Below are 19,018 nucleotides of genomic sequence, written 5' to 3' on the forward strand. Positions count from 1 at the left end.
GCCCGCTGCTCACCTGCCCTTTCCAGGAACTTCACCAGGAAGGTGACCTGGTCCCTGTGGTAGAGGGGCTGGACGGTGCACTCCCCGCCGCCGGACCTCTGGCTCTGGAAGTAGATTTCCAGCTTCCAGCGTATGTGCGGGCTGGACTCGGACACCCGCACGAGCAGCGGGGACGGCGGGCGGAGGGTCGAGGCCATGGCTCTGGGCGTCGGGCTCCGGGGGCGGTGGGGCCGAGCTGCGCCCCGCAGTCCTGGGCCGGAAAGTTTCAGTTTCGCTTTCCCCGAAATCCCTCCCCGTGCCAGGCATAGCCGCTCCCCCCTCCTCTCGGGCGCCCTTCCTGCCGCAGCCGGTCCGGTGAGTAGGTCCAGGCCCCGGGCCCCCGAGGGGCCCCCGGGGCGGCGGTGGGAGCTGTCGCTGCCGCTTCTTTCCTGCGGGGTCGGGCGGGGGGGGGTGGGGGGCGGGCGAGAAGCGGGTTCCCAGGGCCAGGTGTCCCCTGTGAGGGTGGGGACGGCTCAGAGGTTTAAGTCAATTAAGTTTCTCCTGTGTTTATGATTCCTTTACATTCTCTTCTTGTTACTATTATTTGCAGCGAAAATGTAATTCACATTCTGAATGCAGGTGAAACGTACTCGTATTTCTCTTAAAATGTGAATTGGTTCGCCTGCATTATGATAGGGCCACCAGTGACCTCCCTCCAGCTCTGTCCTTTGGTTAGACTGGCTCTTGGGACTTTCCTTGGTTTGGCTAACGGCACTGACCTGGGTAATGCCCCTGTGTCCTAGGGAAGAAAGATGAAAGGCCCTGCCCTCAGAGGCTGGTAAGGGAAGGTGGACTTGTGAATAAGGAAGCCAAATCTCTTAAGGCCTCCAAGAGTAAGTTTGAAGCAGAATCTTAAAAAGAGTGAGAAGTGGGGAGCGTCTGAGGCGCTAGAAGCCCTGTGGTCTGAAGCAGAGAGGGAACACTTGGCCTTGAAGGAGATGAGAGGGGACAGAGGAAAGGTCTATCTAGATCAGTGCTGATCAATAGAAATAGAATGGGAGGGGCACATGTCATTTCAGGTGTTTTAGTAGCCATATTTTTAAAAGTTTATGCCCATTGATCAGTTAACATCTGTGAGAAGTGACCTATGTACAAAGTTGTCCTTTACAGCCTTTATTACAGTAGCAGAAGATTGGAAACTCCTTAAATGTCCATAAATAGGGGGACCTAAAAGTTTAACAGCTTATGGTGCATCTATACAATGGAATGCAAAGAGCAGTGAAAAGAATGAAGAAGCTCTTTACGTGCTAACATGGAAAGATCTCTAGGATACATGACACGAGAAAGGCAAGATGCCCAAGAGTGTGTGAAAGATGCTACCTTGTGTGTAAAAATGCCTCTGGAAGGATACAGGAGAAGCACATGACACTGACTGCATCTGGGAAGGAAAGGTAGTGGGGGAGGGGGGCGTAGGAGGGAGCCTTTCAAGCTTTTCTAAATTTGAACCAGTAAACATTATACCTATTCAGACAATAGGACGTAAAATTGGATACATCTCAATCCTTAAGAAGAATGTATGGCAAGAGGCTCTGAGGCCCAGAAATGAAATGGTGTCAGTGGGAAAGGAGGATAGGGGCATATTCGAAAGTGATTTAGGGGACTCCTGGGTGGCTCAATCAGTTAAGCTTTCGACACTTGATCTCAGCTCAGGGAGAGTTGAAAATTGAGGATCAGGAGAAGCATAGCCTAGAGATATGTATGGGAGTCATATTTGCAGCTGGTGAGTTGGAGCTTTGACTTGGGTGGGGCTCCGAGCTGAGCGTGGCCACTGCTTAGGAGTCTCTCTCTCCTCTCTCCCTCTTCCTATGCCCCTCCCCCGCAGTGTGCTTGCTCTTTCTCTCTCTCAAAAAAAAAAAAAAAAAAGCTGAAGAGACTGAATGGGGCACTATGCTCCTTCTTTTTATTTTGGGGGGGGTTAGATGAATGCTGCCCCCATGGCCAAGTCTCTCCCTAGGGCTTCAAGGAACATCCCCAGGTCTGAAGGGAAAAACAAGTGCAACAGCATCTAAAACAAAAGCCCACTGGGCGCCACAGCCAAGCAGACACGGAAGTTGTCCTTTTTTGAAAGCAGCAGTGCCCTCTGGAGGCGAAAATGTATCTTGTCCTCGCATTTTAGGATCCTAACGGACTTCGTGCTTTTCCTGACCTGTAAGAATAATAGTGCTTTGCTGCTGTAGATAGTGGGGCAAAAGTTTTCCGCAAAAAAGGGATTAGAAATCATTTCCAAGGCCTCAAGGCAGCTATGTGGGTGACAAGGGCGGGCAACTGCATCTTTAAGCATTTTCGTCGGCATTCTCCTAAAAACTCAGTCTTTAATTCCTCCCTGGTAGATGGAGAATCTTAGGATATGTTTTCGCAGAGTTTCTCATTTTTCTCCAGATATTCTCTTTCTAATTTGATCAAGGATGTTTATCACAAAGTCAGTGACACACGCCCTCCAGTGGTGTAAGCATGGCCTCCTCTTTCTTCAAATACCCTCCACGGTCTTCACTCACTCCTAAGGCTGGTTTTTCCTCATTTTTAAAAAGATTTTGTTTATTTATTTGATAGAGAGACAGAGATAGCAGAGATAGCGAGAGAGCCCGAGCGGGGAGGAGAGGGAGAAACAGGCTCCCCACTGAGCAAGGGGCCCGATGCGGGGCTCCATCCCAGGACCCTGGGATCATGACCTGAGCCTAAGGCAGATGCTTAACTGACTGAACCACCCCGGCGCCTCGCCCTCCTTTTTTTTCTTAATTTTTAAAATTTTTATTTGAGAGAGAGAGAGAGATAGCAAGAGCAGGAACACAAGCAAAGGGAGTGGGAGAGGGAGAAGCAGGTTTCCCGCTGAGCAAGGAGCCCGATGTAGGGCTCTATCCCAGGACTCTGGGATCATGACCCGAGCCGAAGGCAGACGCTCAACGACTGAGCTGAGCCACCCAGGCGCCCCCCCACCGCCCTCCTTTTTTAATGCTGTGCTCAGTACCTCTTGGTATCCTCCTCCTCTCCTAGATATATAAAAGCTTGCTCCGCGTCCTTCAAGGCCTGGCTCTGCCTTCACCTCCTCCATAAAGCTTTCCCTGCTGTTGTCTATATAGCTCTTTTCCTTCTCTGAACCGCCCTTACGGTTTCAACCGGAACCTCTCTGTAAAGGATGGAAGGTCAACAGCAACAACAGCAGCAAAAACAATGTGTGCATCTTCACCAGTGAAATTGAAAACTACTCAAGGTCAGGAATCATGTTTACTCTTCCTACGGTGTATTCTTACCAAATTCCCTAAGACACTAGTCCGTGTTTATTGCATCCTTTCTATTCATTCCTAGAAGCAGGCAACCATATTTGGGAATAACAGTTTACATTGGGAAACGCAAAACAGAGTTTAAACGTTTAAAGACCCCAGGGACCTGGAGGATGGACTTTTCCGAGGTAAAAAACGTAAGTGTGTATAAACGATGAACCTTGGTCCTCACACCAAGAGTTCTTCCTGTAACAGCTACAAACCTCGGGTCTTTAGTTTTACTTGGCATTCTTCTTTGGTTTAATAGCCCAATGAAAGTTTTTATCTTGCACCATGTGAGAGATGGGAAATCAAGAATATGCTAATGTAAGCAACAGAGTCAACATGAGGATGGGTGATTTTTTTAAAATGTCACCTGGGTATCTACTTATTCAACAATTCTGCCTTTGCAGGATGAGGGGAGGAGGTGGGAGGAGGAATGAAAACAAGGAAATAGAGAAAAGGCACCCCATTTGTTTAAATGGAAAATTCCATGTTCAGGCTTGTATCATGAAATAAGCAATTGAAAGTAGGTCCTTACTGGTAGATGGGGAGGTGTAGCTGATGAGGTGCATGTTCCCACGTCTCCTGTTCTGTCTAGAGAAACCCCACAAGGCTTTGGAGATTGGAGGCCTCTCTGGGAGTTTGGGATCATTTTGGTCTGTGACCTTTGGGCCTTTTCAAGTGTTAATCTCCTACTCTTCGTCTCATCCTGAATTAGAAGTGCATTGACCTCCAGGGAAGTAGGGCAGGGTCAGTGTTTGCTGGGACATTTAGTATTTCAAGTTTGTCAGGTACACAGATCAAACAAACACGCGTCCCCCTTCTCCCTCAAACCTAGTGTTTTTTGCAGGGTTGTTGTTGCTTTGTGTCTATTAGGCTGTATTTGTTATCAGTACCCTGTAGTCACTCAGTCACAAATTTTTTTAAACCACTTTTATTTATTGCAGGGTTCCTCCAGAGCAGCTGCTTACAATGAGAAATCAGGTAGGATCACCTCACTCCTGTTTCCGAAGATCTCTGCTCAGATCTTTCCTCCGTGGAGAAAAGGGAATATAGAAGCAAAATGTCTCCCCCCTCCCCAGGTGCTCAGGTGTGTGACTGCATGGCACTGGGGACCCAGTGCATGCATCACAAAGGAGACTGCTTCAGGGGCAGTGGGACACCAGCATCCCCAATGATCCTTGCCTTTGCCCACACGATGTGAAATCTTCGGACCACAGCGCTAGAGCTGATGTTGGCCAGAAGAGGTGACCCACTGATTGTCCCTTTGCTTAGCAAGTGTTGTATGAGCCGAATGGAACCTACCTGATCATAGGAGTGGCCAACTTGAGATTTTCAGCCAAAGCGCAGGCCAGCTGGATTTGTCTATCCATGTGCTGCTTCTTTTAGGTCATTAAGGCCTCCAGAGATCTTTCTGGGTGGCTCAGATTAAAAATGGACGTTGAAGTAAAATGTCATGAATTACGCCATTTTATCGATTTTAGGACTCACAGTTTTTTCACATCTCTGAAATGGGGCTACTCCTTATCAGTCCGTAGAGCGCCATGGTTTAATTGGCATCATTTTTCCTTTCGCAGTGGCATATAATAACGATGCCCTAAGCTCCGTGAAAACAGTGTCACAGGTTGGGCTCCCCAGGAAGCAGAAAGTGACCTGGAGTTAGGGGTGCACAAGGTTTATTGTGAAAGGACAAGAGAAGAAACCAGATTGGGTAGGTGGAGCCCTCAGACTATAATGAAAACCTGACAAAGCTCTGCCAGCCTGAGAGCGCTCATTTTGGGAGCCCCACGTTGAACATGAATGGCCTTGCTCAGCCACTGATGGGGGCCACCCCTGAGAATAGCGTGACCTTGGCTGGAAAGCTGAAATGGACCCTGAGTGGCTAACCACTAGATACTGTTGCCTAGCCATATTTCCCCTTCATAACTGCCTTGAAAGGGGGGTGTCTGAGCAGCACATCTTGTCCGCCACATACAATAAAAATAACTTTTAGTCAGTTTTAATTCCACCAGATTTGTGCCATGGAACTAGAATATGATGAAGAATTATTTACTCAGCACCATCAGTGCTTCCTACACTTGCTGGACCATGCCCACACAGGAGCATCCTCAACCAGTGACTGATGGCAGTTGGATAAATAGGCCCCAATTTTTTTTACCCCACTGGAGGTATAGCTATGAGACACATGATCTGCACTGCCCCCTAGCGGAGCTAGGCTTCATTTGCTTTGTAACACACCTTTTATTCATTTCCTTCCTCCTCCTGTCTCACTGTCCCACTCTGCCCTCCTCCTCCTCCTCACCCACCCCTGGTGTTTTCTAGGATCGCCTCCCAAATAAACTGACACTCAAATCCTCGTCTCAGAGTCTGCTTCTAAAAGAACCCCAAACTGAGACACTGGCAAAAGCAAACAAGTTAGGAATTAAAGCCTCCATATATATTTGACTCATAATTACGTCCTTTCCAGCACATGGGCCTTAAGCATGGATGGTCCCAGAGTCACCATTTTTACATAGATTTTAAAAATCTGTGAGTCCCCACAAACATAGTTTTCTCGCCACCATCACTGTGGTGTAGTAGCTACCATTTAGTAGGTGCTGTGTGCCAGGCACAAAACTAAGCACTTTACAGGTGACCTACCATGAAAAATTCTTGTATGTCCTTGGCCTAATTACATGTCTGGTTGAAAAGGCGGATTAGGAAGGGGGCGAGAGGAAGTTCATCTCACTTTTGCACATGGGAAACTCAGTCTCCTAGCGTGAGGTCGAGTTACACCCTTTTCAAAGGAACCCATGCTCATTTCTTTAATCTTCTCTACTTTTCCAGAGACTGCCACTCCTGAAGAAGACCACAGTTGGCAAATTCCCATTAATCACAATGACTTCACAATTTTAAAAACTAATGAGAGTCAGCTGTGTGAAGTCCTTCAGAATAAATTTGACTGTATCTGTACCCTGGTCTCTCCATCCCTGGAGGGTAATGGTGAGTCTCAGCGAGTCTTCAGAGAAATGCTAATTCCTGGGCTCGAGTTATCTGTTTGGAAGGACGACCTCACCAGACATGCTGTTGATGCTGTGGTGAATGCAGCCAATGAAGACCTTATTCATGCGGGAGGCCTGGCCAAGGCCCTGGTGAATGCTGGCGGCTTTGAAATCCAAGAGGAGAGCAGAAGATTAGTTTCCAGAGTGGGTAAAATACCAACTGGTAAAATAGCTACCACAAAAGCAGGGAGACTTCCCTGCAAATTAATTATCCATGCTGTTGGGCCTAGGTGGACAGCAAAATATTATCAGACATGTACCTATAAGCTGCAAGAGGCCATTATAAGTATTCTGAATTATGTTACCTTTATCAGTCCAGACATTGAGACGGTAGCAATTCCAGCCCTGAGCTCTGGGATTTTCCAGTTCCCTCTGGACTTGTGTACACAGATCATTGTGGAAACTATCAGCTTTTATTACCGAGAGAAGCAACCGGCCACTAATTTGAAAGAAATTCACTTGGTAAGCAATGAGCATCCTACTGTTGCTGCCTTTAAAAATGCTTCAGAAGTAATCCTAAGGATGAACAAGCTGGGATCCCGCATGAGTCAAGAAGCCACCCCTCCTTTCAAGACAATTATCGTGAACAATGTGACTCTCCAGATTGTCCAGGGCTACATTCAACTGCAGGAGGTAAGTCTTTGTTTCTATTCTCTTGCACTGCCAAAGGAGATCCCTGAGCTGTTTATTACCTATCAAGTAGTTTTAAATATATATATATATGCTATTTCAGATGCTATTTAGAAAGCATCTTGTTAAGGCTAAGAGTATGGACTTCAGAGACAGACCATCTGGATTTGAACGCTAGCTTTGCCATTTGCTAACTGGGTGATCTCAATCGAGTTATTTTATCTTTTGGACCTTGGTTTCCGGATCTGTAAAATGAGAATAATAATAGCACTTATATCAGAGAGCTGGAATCAATACACATAAAATGTTTAGAATAGAGCTTGGCACATGATAACTATTTATGATTATTATTGCCATTATTCTTAGGCACCAGGAGGAAATAGAACGAGCTTTGATTCCAAGGAACTTAAAATTGATTAGACTTCTTTTATGCAAGAAAAAATTCGCAATTTGAAAAATCCCACTGGGGAAACAAACCATCTGAACATTTCTGAAGCAACCTATCGAGAGTAAACAAAAAAGTCTTAATACAAAATGGATTCATAATGTTTAAGAGTATGTAAATTTATGACAAGAGTGTAGGGCAGTGGACCAAGAAAGATTAATTCAGAAGGCAGGAGGAGTTTTGAATCTGATCTCAAGTTATGATCGGTATGAACTGGGTGGTTAGTATGACTTGATCAGAGAGACATAGAAGTGGTGAGAGCCTGAAAATCACGGACTGGGCCAGTCAGGAGATCTAAGCGGAGCTGTAAGTTGTATACTTAGGATACTGCTCTCTGTCAGCGGTTGGAGAGAATACAAAGGGTAACTTAGCATTTAGCCAGCGCTTGTGGGGGGCCAAAGCCAGGGCCCTGGCAAGGAGGGGAGGGAATCAGGGTAACAGTGAACTTGGGTATTTCTGGGTTGGTGCAGTTCCCCTGCTAGGCAGAGCACCTTAAGGCTGGGGATCATGGCTTATTCATTTTGTATATTATTCACTTTGTAGCCCCAGGGCTCAGTTTGGGCATGCATCTGGGTTTTCAGCAAATTATTGATGCCAAAGTGAAGGGGGCAGCAGGGAAGAGAAAGAATATAAGGCTATATTCTTTTTATTTCTGGATCAGGGATGTCACACTTAAGTTTCTTCTATGGCCACAATCAAATAGACTTAATCGTAAGTGAAAAAATATCATTTATTTTCTTTGTTTGTTTTTAACATTTTATTTATTTATTTGAGAGAGAGCGGGCGTGCGTGGGCACACGCAAGCAGGGGGAGGGAGAAGCAGACTCCTCACTGAACAGGGAGCCCGACCTGGGGCTCAATCCCAGGACCCTGGGATCATGACCTGAGCCGAAGACAGACGCTTAACCATCTGAGCCGCCCAGGCGCCCCCAAAATACCACTTATTTTCTACAAGACAATTAGAAAAGAAGACTAGGGGACCCCACATGATGAAACATTTATTCAATAAGTCATTAATTTGCCACTTTAAAATTAAAGTGGAAACATCCTAGTTGAATAGCTTACCCTTTAAACTTTTGTTATATTTCTTTATGGCCAGCAACATTAAGAACCTTAAAATTTTTCAAGGGTGCCAATGCTCCCAAATTGGAAATTCTGAGTGCGCTTTCCAAGTGAAGCATTCATTAACGTCCATTAGAAGTACCTGGGTTGCCCGCAAAAGGAACCAAAGCCATCAGGATGATTTAGGGGTGTTTGAGCACTGGGCGGGAGCAGAAGGATACCGTCCCCTGTAGCCCAGGTCTGAGGGCTAACTAAGGGTGATACTACTGAATACACAGCCCATGCGTATGCAGTCCATTTCCGAAGAGACAGATGTAGAACTGGTAAAAGTGGCTGCCTGCAGGACAGGTGGGTGCATCGGGCATCCAAGGAACCCAGCAGGAGGGAGGCCTGTTTCCACTGAAGACTTTTTTGTCTCGTTTGTATTTTCTTTAACCATGTACTGCTTTCTTTTTTTTTAATATATATATATATTTTTTTATTTATTTGAGAGAGAGAGAGAGACAGCGAGAGCAGGAACACAAGCAGGGGGAGTGGGAGAGGGAGAAGCAGGCCTCCTGTCGAGCAGGGAGCCCGATGTGGGACTCGATCCCAGGACCCTGGGATCATGACCTGAGCCGAAGGCAGACGCTTAACGACTGAGCCACCCAGGCGCCCACCATGTACTGCTTTCTTTAAGAAGAAAAGCATTAGGAGGTAGAAGTTTCCCAAGAAATTTTATTTCCACTCTCTTTAAAACAGAACAGAAAATTCACACAGAAATAGCCAAAAGTGATGGCAGTGGGGCAGGGGATGAAACCATGTATTGATAAAGGTTAAAACAAATCACAGGGAATGCTCCAAATCTTGGAATATGGCGTTATAGGGCAGCAAGGGGCTGACACACATTTGCAGTCAGAACTGTATCATCCACGCACTTCACCTAATTTCTGAATAGGACAAATGATTCATGGCAATCAAATGGAATTATGAGTTTCTATCCACCGTTGATTGATACCTTATGCAGAACAAACACACAAACAAAAGATGTCTTGTGAATTTAAGATCTTCAAAAGCATTTTTTCAAAGCTCCTCAGCAAACTGAACATCTAGGAAAAAGTGATTTAACAAGGAATCCTGTCCGTCTTTTTTTTTTTTTTTTCCTTTGCAGACAGATGTAATTGTTAATTCTGTAAATCCACTCTGTGGTCTTAGATATGGACCTGTGTCAATATCAATCCTACAACAAGCAGGAGATGAAATAGAATTGGAATTTGATAAAAAAGTTACTGAGATACAAGATTCTCAGTTCGTAGTGGTCACAAAAGGATTTAAATTGCCCTGTCAATACGTGTACCATGTGTTGTGGGATTCAAGATGTTGCAAACAGACTAAGGTAAGTTCACAGTAAGTTTATCTTTATGTAGTTCCATAGTCTACATAGTCTTTGTTGAAGTTCCATCATGTCGTTACATTTATGAAATATTGGTAAGTGGGATAGTCCTCATTTTCTACCACTCTGAAATACAGAAAAAGTGTTGTTGTCACAAGTTATCTTAAGAAATTTAATTTTAAATATTACCTAACCCATGTCTAAATTGTAAGCTGGCATACTGCAAACAGACATGGAAAGAGTGGGCTCCCTCAGTCTGCACACCTGTTTACCTCACCCCTCTGTTACCCTGTTGGCCTTTCCCTAAACAGGCCTGGAATTCAGCCTCTCTGTATTTCCCTCCATCAGTTAAATGCCAGGAGGACCTGGGATTTCCCTTCCAGTATTATTCCAGGTAAATCTATTACCTGTGGTGTCTTCCCACCAATGCCTGAGGTAGAGATTGGCAGATTGGCTTTCTGGCCAACTCTTCACCTGAGACACATAAAACATACACATTAAAGAGTGGGGGGACCCACTCAAATGTGGAGAGAGGGAAACAGTCCCCTTCTCTGTCTTTGTCTATCTTTATTTTGTCACCATTTCTGGTCCTTCTTTGACTAAGAGCCCTCTAATCCCAAACCCGTCCTCCAGTCACTACCTACCCCCCAGTTTTCCAAGGCCCTTCCACAGACAACCTTCCTGTACTTCAGTATGGATGTTGAAATGTTGATGGAAAGTTTAAATCTGCCAAATATATTAGCACTTCTCGAGAAAAAATTACATAGAACATTAGGACATATCTTAAAGATGTTGGATAAAGCTGCTTATGGATTTTTCCCTCTGTCTCCTTTATTAAACTTCCAAGAGCTCTTTGTTTCAACCTGGAAGTGGCAGGTAAATGGGATAAACTGATGGTTGGCTCTCTGACCTGGGGAGATGGACAAGGCTGTATAAACTGGGAGAAATCATGGCGCCCAGACAGACCCCTCAATGACTTCTATTTCTCATCGTCTAACCTTAAGGCTGTCATGGGTTCTCCACGGAGTGGAGCCTTTCCTGCTCTCTAAGGAGGCATGGCCATGACCCCGAGGGAGAGTAGAGGTTGGCATTGTAAGATGTGGGCAGGATCAAAGGGTGAGTGAAGTTTTATTTTGACTTAAAGGCTGATCTGTTTTTCCTACAGACACTGAGAATTGCAGTGAGGGAATGTTTGGAGAAATGCCTTGAACTAAATAAAACTTCTATTTCCTTTCCTGCCCTTGGGACTGGAAACATTGGTATACAGAGCAGTATAGCAGCCGAGATTATGTTTGATGAAGTTTTAACTTTTGCCAAATGCCATTTGAAAGAACAATTAACTGTAAAGTTTGTGATCTTTCCAGAAGAACTGGAGACATATATGGTAAGTTAATATTTTAGAAATGTCCTATAGTTCATTCATTCATTCATTCATTCAATAACATCATGTAAGACATGAGCTAAGCCCGGCACAGCACGGTGATGTTCTAACTTGGTGAATTTAATTTTTTTTTTAATTGCCCACCTCTGACCTAGTAAAGACTGTCATTAGAGCAGCAATGTTACCCTGCTACCTAACTTCCCGCTTTTCCTTTGTTGGCCTTTATTCTCCCCCTGCTCCTCAAAGGTAAGCAACCTTTTAGTTTCAGTCTGGGGTCCTCTGCCCCTCACTCTTCTCTCCTGCTCTGAGAACACAAGTATTCTTTTTTTTTTTTTTTAAAGATTTTATTTATTTTTTGACAGAGAGAGAGAGACAGCGAGAGCGGGAACACAAGCAGGGGGAGCGGGAGAGGGAGAAGCAGGCTTCCCACTGAGCAGGGAGCCCGATGCGGGACTCGATCCCAGCACCCTGGGATCATGACCTGAGCCGAAGGCAGACGCTCAATGACTGAGCCACCCAGGCGCCCCGAACACAAGTATTCTTACAGTTTCTGCAAAGTCCTGTCTTCTGAGCCACCTTCAGACCCATACACCTAACCCTCTCTCATTTCCACTTGGTTATCCGATTGTCATCTTAAATCCAGCATATTTAAAACAAATTTTTTGTCTTCTCCTCTCCAGTTGGTCAACTTCTTGGGGCAAGTTAATATACTTTTCTGTGCTTCAGTTTCCTCATCTTTAAAGTGGGATAATAGGGGAGCCTGACTGGCTCAGTCAGTAGAGCACGCAACGCTTGATCTCGGGGTCATGAGTTCGAGCCCCACTTTGGGCGTAGAGCTTATTTGAAAAAAAAAAAAAGTAAAATAAAGGGAGGATAATAACTACCATCCTCTGGAGCTGTTGTGAGCATTAAATGAGTTAATACACATAAAACACTTAGAATGGTACCAGGCACCCAAGGAAGCCCTCCATGAAGGCTGGCTGTTGGATCAGCTGTCATGAACTGTAATTCAGAGTGCTGACCTGAAGACGAAACCAAGTGACTTGTTTGTTATCTTTTCTTCCCAATTAGATTATTAATTCTTTCACACAGAGGTATCTTTGACCACTTTTGCCATGTCCCCAGTACTGTCCCCAAATTCAGTCAATTGTTTAACTTCTCTGTAGGTGACCCCGAGGGAAGTCAGTTGTGGTCTGATACAAAAGGGAGGGACGAGTGTGTAGGGGAGTGTGTCCGTGTGTCTGAGTGCAGAGATCTGTGTGTCCAGCTTCTTTAGTTTTCACTTCACCTCAGCTTTTTGTTTTAGAGTGGGCAGATTAACCTGAGTTTCTAACATGTGAGAAGGTCCCTGATATATTCAGCATAATTAGTATATAGTGCTGTGCTGTTCCACCTTTAAAGTACCATCTCTGGGCTTTAATTCTCGCTTAGCTGGCACTTCAAGAAGGGGCTGTCATGATGTTAAGGAAGAATAAAAAAGGAAAGGAAATAAGATACAGCAACTTAAAATGGATTTTCAAGACAGGTTTCTGATTCTGCCAATGGCAACATCCAAGTGCTAGCGCAAGCTCCCAGGCGTGGGTCTGGGTTTTGGGTAGAAAGGGCCTTGCTCGGTGCCTGGCAGACAGAGTGGCTCTGAACACTAGTCCTCTGACTGCTCACTCTTCTACCTCACAGACTGTCTCCAGGTGGGTGGTTGCCATTTTCTCTCTCCCTACAAGAAAACAAACTCATACTTGTTCTAGCTTCCACTTTCCTGCAACAAGTGTTAAGGTTCTTATTCCTTTTGCTGCTTGACTAGGCACAGGGAGGTTTGTAGCGTTTGTTGATATTCATTGCTGACATCTCTGAAGGTGCAGTTAGGAAGAGATGCCCACGGTGAGCTCTCATTAGCCAATGTCAGCCAGCTCCAGGACACCAGTGTGTCTCTTCCACAGCTGACCTGCCAGCCAGTTACCCAGTGAAGGAGCTCACCTTCCAGACACAGTGAATCATCCTGTCTTGCAAATGAAGTTCCCCCTAAAGCAGAGCTCGATCGATGGGCCCAGATAGATGGCCCAAGCGCATCCCTGAATGGCTCAGGAAGTACCATCTTCCTACAAGGGGGATGAACTGCATCAGAAAAGAAGGTTCTTTCTCTTCAATACACAAACAAAAATGTATGTGGCAGTTCAAAAAAAAAAAAAAATAGTAAGATCAACCACAATCTGAGGGCTCCCCTAGGTGATAATAATAAAGATAGCTGCCATATATTGCATCAACCAGGCACTGTGCTAAGGAGAAACTGTAGAACAATCTTTTCAAGTGCATTTCTGTTTTATTAATTACAAGAGCATCTGCCTATTTTTGTCTTCTCCGGTGACATGGCCGCAGTCTTGGTTCAGTGCCTAATATGCAATAACCAGAGCATTAATATTTGTGGAATGAACGAATGGTTACATTTTGCCTTGGGATATACATATACATTCTTTTTTTTTTTTTTATACCAGGTTTTGGTTTTCCTTCCGGTTTTTCTATACCTGTTTCCCCTAGGTGTTCTAATAGATCGTGGTACGACACAATTTGGTGCTGTGATTGCTGTTTCCTAGGACTTTCCAAAAGGCTGCTGTAGATCTGTGGCAGTGGGGATGGGGATTGACAGAGTGGATGAGGCCAAGTGTGGTTTATGCAGGTAGGAAGGGGGATTTTGATGACAATGGCTAAAAGCCCCACTTATGACTGCTCTGTTTTGCTTCTTATAGGCTTTCAGCGCTGAAGTGGCAGAGAGAAAAACCAAGCTACGTGATTTCAATAATTACAGTGGTGAGTAAGAAATTCACCGGCCTAGAAGTAGGGTCCACCCACCAGGGGCTCATCCTGTTCTTCATCATTTTAACTAATAGAAGGGACAAGAAGAAGAAATAAGCCAAATATATTTTCTCCTGTTCGGATACTAACTTGCTCGGTATCTGAACATGATTCTATTTTTGCCCAGTCCAGTTTCGTGATAGGAATAGAGAGAGGCTAAGCCACAGTGGGTAATCCACAGTGTGGGTAGTTCCTTCATAGATAGCTCTCTATAATTTTTCTCTAAGAAAAATTCTGCCCCTCAATAAGCTGACTAAGCCAGTTACTCTTTCCGCTCTGAATGGGATCACATCTAAATGGGGTTACTCATTAGCCATTATAGAAAACATATCTCAGTCATACCAGGTAATAATAAATGGATTTACCTGATGCTACCCAAACCTGAGAATCACTAGGATCATGACAGAAACTTTAAACAAATAAACAAACAAAAATATGTATGGCCCCCAATTCTACATATTCTGACTCAGGAGCTCTGGATCAGGGCCAAGCATGCATATTTTTCAGGAGCTCCTAGTTAGTTTTGCTACTGAACCAGAATTGTGGATCAATGGATTTAACTAACCCTGGTTGATGTTGGAGAAAGATTGACTGTGTTGTATAACTCCTTTCCTTTAGTGGAGTTTGAGTTGATGGAATTGAAATGGCCTCATGACAACTGGGACGTATATACTTCTGAAATGGTCTTTTGATCTACAGTAGTCTATAAATGTTAAAAACACTGGACATTCAATGAGCAATAGAAGCTGTTAGGGTATTTCCCATGAGGGTCACAACGATTTGCTTATACACTTTAATAGAAGAGCTCATGTATGGACGTGCTCTGGTCCAGTGGTGTTGGAAATGAAGGAGGGGGTACTTGAAGAGCTGTGGTTTGTGACTGTGCCTCTTATGAACCTGTTCATTTATCTGTAAAAGGAGGATAATGACAGACTTTTGTCAGGATAATTGGAGATTATGTACGTCAAAATGTTCTGTAAATTGCAAAGCATTAAACGAAGGCCAAAGAATAATGAATGAGAGGCTGGACGAACTACCTAGAGGGCCCAGAGGAGGGGGAGAGTCCTTCTGACCTGAAGGGGTTGAGAATGGCTTCCTGGACGAGTGGTTCTAAGTTGGCCTTTGAGGATGGCAGGTTTTCAATGGCTAGAGCTGGTGGGGTGGGGCACCCAAGGCAAAGAAAATGCAGAGAAGCAAACAAATGCAGTGCATATGTGGGGAACAAGACTGAATCTAAGGAAGGTAGATAGGAGGCTTAGGTGAGGACAGTATGGAAAAAGAACATACACATGTCTCTATGTTATTAGTCTGAATAATAGGGCCTGGAGTTAACATTTACTTCAGTCATTTTTAAGGACATCTGTAAAGGAATTATAATTATAGCGCAAGACAATAATTGACATTAATAATGGCTAATGGTGATGATCTCAGATTATCAAGGAAAAGTTAAACTATTTAGGAAGGCAGGGAAATGTGTTTTCATTAGAAATATTTAACTAATAAATATTTACCTAATAAACTAAGTAATTTAACTCATAAATATTTAACTAATGTATTTGGTGCTAGAAGTGTATCCTTTAGTGATCTGAACAATTAGTTACCCAGAAGAACAATTTTTTCCCCCCCTGGTAATGATGGATAAATGAAGTATCACCATGTCTTGCTTCTATTTTCTCCTAAAAGGTAATATAAACTCCCAGGCAGAACAAGGGTTAAAAAACAAACAAAATTCCTATGCCTCCAATTTAAGAACACGTGTCACTTCTATTGTCCAAAACATTGGGGTTTTTTTTTTTTTTAAACTCAGACCCTCTCTTACTTCTGGGTCTCTCCTGGTACTGTTACCACCCATCAGGGGGAAAGATGCTAATTACCACTGCTAACCTCAGATCACTTACAGGGAGGCAGAATTATGTGAGTACTAGAGTCAGACTGCCCACACCTACTAGTCCTATAACCATGGGCAAGTTACTTAATAACTCTGAAGAAGTTTCCTCATTTGTAAGATGGGGCTGTTGATAGTACTAAGAAGGTTGCGAGGAGTGAACAGAATAATTTATGTGAAGCACTTAGAACAATGCCTAGAACATAGTAGTTGCTCAATTTACTTTGCCCCTTCAAAATATGTTTCTGAGATTCATCCAAATAGCTAAAGTTCACTCCTTTTCATTGCTATAATAATATTCCATTGCTGAAGGACATGTGGGTCATTTCTAGGTTTTTGCTGTTACAAAGGAGAAGGTGAGCTTTCTTATACATATCTCCTGATACACACATACAAAAATTTCTTTACCAAATATAATTATGGGAGTAGTTTTTCCAGTTTTATATCCATCATAAATATATACAGAAGTTCCAGTTGCTCTATATCCTTCCCAACCCTTAATATCATCAGACTTATTGTTTGCCAATCTGGTGGATAATTTTTCATATCCCTGGTTGCCAGCGAAGATGAGCATCTTTTCACACATATCTGGGCCATTTGTGTTTCCTTTTCTGTGCAATGTTTTGCCCAGCTGAGTACTAGGTTCTTCCTTTTCCTTGATAACTTGAGAGAATTCTTTATATGTTCTAGATAGTGCCTCGCCTGTGAATTTCCCCTCATCTAGTCCATTGCCCGCCAACTTTTTTTTTTTTTTTTTTGCAATTTGGGTTGAGAGTTATCCTAATCCATCACAGAGTCTACTTTTTTATATATATCTTTGCTCCTTATGGAGGGAGATTGTAGAGAAGGGTACACGTGGGTGGGTTGGAATCAAGTTCCCTGACCTTTTCTGCTGGGAGGTACCATGTCAAGCAGTAGAAGCTGCTAAGCTCCAAATTCCGTGGAGGCGTAAAATGTCCTATTACATACGGATAAGATATGAAAAGGAATTCCAGTTAGTAGAGTTATGGGTATATCTTCCTTTCATTAAACTTGGATAATTTTCTAATTTATCAAAAATAAATGTATGATTTTTATAATCAGAAATACATATTTTTCAAAAGGAATTTTCACTCTTTAAGCTGTATGGCTTTCAGAGATGTTTGATTTCAAACTCGGTAGTAGCAAGAGGTTAAGGAAAATCTCAGTCAGTGGGACATAAAGGCATACCTCATTTTATTGTACTTTGTTTTATCGTGCTTCACAGATGCTGCCTTTTTTTTTTTTTTTTTTTTTTTTACGAATTGAAGGTTTGTGGCAACCCGACATCAAGCAAGTCAATTGGTGCCATTTTTCCAACAGCCATTTGCTCACTTCATGTCTCTATACCACATTTTGGTGATTCTCACAATATTTCAAACTTTTTCATTATTATTGTGTTTGTTATGGTGATCTGTGATCAGTGATTATAACTCGCGGAAAGCTCAGATGATAGCATTTTTTAGCAACAAAGTATTTTTAAATTAAGGTCGGTACATTGTTTTTTAGACGTAATGTTATTGCATGCTTCCCAGACTAGAGTATAGTGTGGACACAACTTTCATATGCACTAGGGAACCAAAAAATTCATTTGACTTGTTTTATTGCAATATTCACTTTATACGGTAGTCTGGAACCCGACCTGCATCTCTGAGGTATAATAGTGGGTTAACATCCAGGGTGATTTCACAAGATTAACTCATCTGTGAACTGACAAATGCAACATAGCAGGGGCAAGGCATGATAAAACCAACCCCTTTCAGGCTAAACTCTGCTCTCAAGGAGACTGGAAACCATATATTTAGATTTCCTTCATATCTAGCACAGCAATCAGAGATAGGCACTTAATTGAGGCTGCTGCTGCTGGCATTGGTCATAATGTCCTCGGGGCAAATATTGGCCTTGGTGTTTTGTTCTGCTCTGGTTTAAAACCCACTTGCCTTCTGTGGATGTTTATGACAGTCTTTTCAGTCCCCCAGTTGACCAGAGAGGAGAAAAGAGAAAATGGGCTCAAAGCTAAATCTCCTGCCATCAGTCTGATGGGATCCAACCTGGAAAAGATGAAGGAGGCCCAAGCGTGGATCCAAAGGATACTGACCCCCCAGGACCACCATATCATTGAGAACAATCATATCCTCTACCTTGGGAAAAAGGAACATGACATTTTGACTCAACTTCAGAATACCTTAAGGGTCTCTATCTCAGAGATTATCAGTCTGGAAAAGGCAATTTTAGAGATTAAAGGAGCCCAAGCTGACGTCATTGAGGTCGTTATGAACATTGAACTTATGCTGTGTGAAGTTCAAGAGGAGATGGCAAGAAAAAAGGAGCTAGCCCTTTGGAGCTTGTCAGGTGAGTAACTTCAAGTTGGAAAGTCAGCTCTTGCAACTATTCCTTATGGGTGTGAGTGCGTCTGTATGTATGTGGGTCAGAGATAGCATGGAAGAGAGAGCAAATCATGCTGGTTCTGTGTTAAGCCATAACCTTTTATAACCGTTTTTTGGCTGTCTTTCTACCAGCAGGGTTAATTAGTAAATGAACACACACACACAACGCACACATGCACGTGCACACACATGACTGGATTTACTTATGATGAAATGGATTGCCTAAGAGGCAATTAAATGGAAAGCCTCCAGCAACGCAAGCCCAGGTTCTGGGGGGAAAAGTACATCCCTAATTCTACAAATGGAGCATTCAAATACAGACACATTCCACCTGATTAATTCATTTATTTGAGTTTTCTTGCATTTACGTATTTGTTGCTGGCAGCATTAGGAACCTTAAAATTACTTTGAGCTCTCTCACCAAAGTAAACTATTCATTCATGCTGTGAAGTACACTCAAGTATCTCCCATTCAATGGGGCAAAAATTCATCATGATGACTGGGAATTTGGGTCTGGAGAGGTCCTTTTAACATGGTCCTAGAGCTAACTAGGAAAATTACACTGTTGTAAATGCCACCTTGGGAGACAGAAGCTTATTTCATTTATTTACTGGACTGATGTATATTGTATCCATGATATGTGCCAAGCAT

The 19,018-nt window shown here is 43.4% G+C and overlaps 1 protein-coding gene across 12 annotated transcripts in view; it reads left to right on the forward strand.

Annotated features, from left to right (window-relative positions):
* Nucleotides 1-41: 41 nt before the first annotated feature.
* The window catches only part of PARP9 (poly(ADP-ribose) polymerase family member 9), a 29,199-nt gene continuing 10,222 nt past the window's right edge, over nucleotides 42-19,018 (forward strand). The window contains exons 1-9 of one of the 12 annotated variants that reach the window (XM_081832921.1): nucleotides 45-354; nucleotides 3,117-3,247; nucleotides 3,346-3,445; nucleotides 4,247-4,283; nucleotides 6,126-6,973; nucleotides 9,628-9,852; nucleotides 11,015-11,233; nucleotides 13,972-14,032; nucleotides 17,952-18,332. In XM_081832921.1, coding sequence (XP_081689047.1) covers nucleotides 133-354; nucleotides 3,117-3,247; nucleotides 3,346-3,445; nucleotides 4,247-4,283; nucleotides 6,126-6,973; nucleotides 9,628-9,852; nucleotides 11,015-11,233; nucleotides 13,972-14,032; nucleotides 17,952-18,332 — 2,224 coding nt within the window. In that variant the 5' untranslated portion in view covers nucleotides 45-132. The other 11 variants (XM_081832914.1, XM_081832909.1, XM_081832907.1 and 8 more) reach the window with 11 other exon arrangements.

Source organism: Leptonychotes weddellii, chromosome 1 (assembly GCF_054177405.1).
Source record: "Leptonychotes weddellii isolate Sample4059 chromosome 1, ASM5417740v2, whole genome shotgun sequence".
Classification (NCBI taxonomy): Eukaryota; Metazoa; Chordata; class Mammalia; order Carnivora; family Phocidae; genus Leptonychotes; species Leptonychotes weddellii.